We start from the raw sequence: 3,190 nt of genomic DNA on the forward strand, positions 1-3,190 counted from the left end.
CTGGCGAGGTCGGGCAGCCGCGCAGCCGCAGTAGCTGCCACGGCCGCTCCTAGCCCGGGGGATCCTGGGAGCAGGCCTTTCCGGAAGGGCCGGTTCGGCGTCGGGGCCTCGGCCCGTGTTGCAGCCCAGTGTTCCAGGCCCTTGCTCCACGACGGGCTCGTAGCCGCGGCGACGCTCTAAGGACAGCGGAGGGCGCGGCGGGCCGCTCGCTGAGGTACCCGGCTTCGCCGCCGAGCGAGCCACGGGGCCGCAGGACGTGGCGGCACCTCCCCCTTGACTCGGAGCGGAGCTGCGGGAGGAGCGGCAACGCAGGCCGGACGCGGTGAACCGGGTCACTAAACTGCCTTCAGGTGATGAATTCTCTACATAATAATCAGATTTGAGGTCCACAGCCCTCTGTGGTCCTGCTATAGAACAATTTTCAGAGAGTGACTGGTGTGTTCTGAGGTGTGCCACAGTGACTGTTTGCCCTTGATAAGGAAAGCAAGCTCTCTTGCTCTTGGGACATCCTCGTTTCCTTTAAAGCTTTCAGGTCATAACCTCTTTGGCCGGCATACATCTTTGTGCAAGAGGAAGGCTTTCACATGAAAGTGTCTCTTGGTAACGGTGAAATGGGCGTCTCCGCCCATTTACAGCCTTGCAAGGCAGGAACCACACGTTTTTTTACCAGCAATACTCACAGTTCGGTGGTTTTGCAAGGCTTTGATCAGCTTAGAATAGAAGGATTGCTTTGTGACGTGACCTTGGTACCAGGTGATGGAGATGAAATCTTCCCTGTTCATAGAGCTATGATGGCGTCTGCTAGTGATTATTTCAAGGCTATGTTCACAGGTGGAATGAAAGAACAAGATTTAATGTGCATTAAGCTTCATGGGGTGAACAAAGTTGGTCTGAAGAAAATAATTGATTTTATTTATACTGCAAAACTTTCTCTTAATATGGACAATCTTCAGGACACACTTGAAGCTGCCAGCTTTTTACAAATTTTACCTGTTTTAGACTTCTGTAAAGTGTTTCTTATTTCAGGAGTCTCTTTAGATAACTGTGTTGAAGTTGGACGAATTGCTAACACCTACAATCTTATAGAGGTAGATAAATACGTCAATAATTTCATCCTGAAGAATTTTCCTGCATTATTGAGTACTGGGGAGTTTCTAAAACTCCCTTTTGAACGGCTTGCCTTTGTGCTTTCTAGCAATAGTCTTAAGCACTGTACTGAACTTGAGCTTTTCAAGGCTGCCTGTCGCTGGCTAAGGTTGGAAGACCCTCGGATGGATTATGCTGCAAAATTAATGAAGAATATTCGATTTCCACTGATGACACCACAGGATCTCATCAATTATGTGCAGACAGTAGATTTCATGAGAACAGACAATACCTGTGTGAATTTGCTTTTGGAAGCTAGCAATTACCAAATGATGCCATATATGCAGCCAGTGATGCAGTCAGATAGAACTGCCATTAGATCTGACTCAACCCACTTGGTTACATTAGGAGGAGTTTTGAGGCAGCAGCTGGTTGTCAGTAAAGAATTACGGATGTATGATGAAAGGGCGCAAGAGTGGAGATCTTTAGCCCCAATGGATGCTCCTCGTTACCAGCATGGCATTGCTGTCATTGGAAACTTTCTTTATGTAGTTGGTGGTCAAAGTAATTATGATACAAAAGGAAAAACTGCCGTTGATACAGTTTTCAGATTTGACCCTCGGTATAATAAGTGGATGCAGGTTGCTTCATTAAATGAAAAGCGCACATTTTTCCACTTGAGTGCTCTCAAAGGACATTTGTATGCCGTTGGTGGGCGAAGTGCAGCTGGTGAGCTGGCCACAGTAGAATGTTACAATCCAAGAATGAATGAGTGGAGCTATGTTGCAAAAATGAGTGAACCCCACTATGGCCATGCTGGAACAGTGTATGGAGGCTTAATGTATATTTCAGGAGGAATTACTCATGATACTTTCCAAAACGAGCTCATGTGTTTTGACCCTGATACAGACAAATGGACACAGAAGGCTCCAATGACTACAGTCAGAGGTCTGCATTGCATGTGTACAGTTGGAGACAAGCTCTATGTCATTGGTGGCAATCACTTCAGAGGAACAAGTGATTATGATGATGTTCTAAGCTGTGAATACTATTCACCGACCCTTGACCAGTGGACACCAATTGCTGCCATGTTAAGAGGTCAGAGTGATGTCGGAGTTGCCGTCTTTGAAAATAAAATCTATGTTGTAGGTGGATATTCTTGGAATAATCGTTGTATGGTAGAAATTGTCCAGAAATATGACCCAGAAAAGGATGAGTGGCATAAAGTTTTTGACCTTCCAGAGTCACTTGGTGGCATTCGAGCTTGTACTCTCACAGTTTTTCCACCTGAAGAAAACCCTGGGTCACCTTCCAGAGAATCACCTCTTTCAGCACCTTCAGATCATTCTTAGGACCAAGGTGTAAAACACCTTTGCAGTGCATCATGGATGATCCCATACTTCCCCTTCAGTTGTATCTTCTTACATTGATTGGTACAGTTATTAGATAAAAAGGTAATTGATGTTATTTGTATTGCTTGGCTTAGTATGTTTATCAAATGGTTAACAAATGCATTCTGAAAATGTATTCAACATAGCCATTTTAACAAATGTAGAAAGATAAGTAGAAAAATGTTTGTTAGATGTCTTTTTGTGGTGGTGTGTAAGTCAAAGTGTAGGTGATTGTAGTAAATGTATAATTCATTATGCTTCAAAGTTGAAAGTTTTCATCTTTGACTACATCAAAGGGAGGCTGCCTGCTCTAACCTGAAATAATAAACAAAAAAGGTCTCCAAGCCTTATTAGCTGCCTCCCTTTTTTCATAGAGTTTTTGACATAGCTGCCAACTCACCAGATTGTGTGGGTACATTCAGAATATGTAACGATTCTTAGGCAGACCAGAGAAATAATAAATTCAAAAATATTAACTCAAAAAATAGTACAACCCTAAGTCAGGACTTTGTATCTTTTCTGGGGAGAGGGAGAGAGAAAATACACACACACACACACACACACACACACACATACACAATGTATATGCATGCATACACATAATTTTTAAATCAATTGGCACTTTAGCTATAGTGAAATTGTTTTTAAATTTAAATTCTTTTCTGCCTAGCAGCTATTTCTATTCAAATGGGAATTCAGTACTAGAGAATAAA

General features: G+C 43.3%; 1 protein-coding gene across 1 annotated transcript; it reads left to right on the top strand.

The window, feature by feature from the left end:
* The first annotated feature begins 297 nt into the window (after positions 1-297).
* KLHL9 (kelch like family member 9) lies at positions 298-2,821 on the top strand. The gene has a single exon (XM_065879173.1). It carries the CDS (start codon positions 585-587, stop codon positions 2,436-2,438), a length of 1,854 nt encoding a protein of 617 aa, XP_065735245.1. The 5' UTR covers positions 298-584; the 3' UTR covers positions 2,439-2,821.
* Positions 2,822-3,190: the final 369 nt, after the last annotated feature.

The sequence above is a fragment of the Phocoena phocoena genome, chromosome 6 (genome assembly GCF_963924675.1).
Source record: "Phocoena phocoena chromosome 6, mPhoPho1.1, whole genome shotgun sequence".
NCBI classification, from domain to species: domain Eukaryota; kingdom Metazoa; phylum Chordata; class Mammalia; order Artiodactyla; family Phocoenidae; genus Phocoena; species Phocoena phocoena.

What these genes read in the sequence shown, in the direction of transcription:
- KLHL9 (XM_065879173.1), top strand. Translation starts at nt 585, where the DNA reads ATGAAAGTGTCTCTTGGTAACGGTGAAATGGGCGTCTCCGCCCATTTA.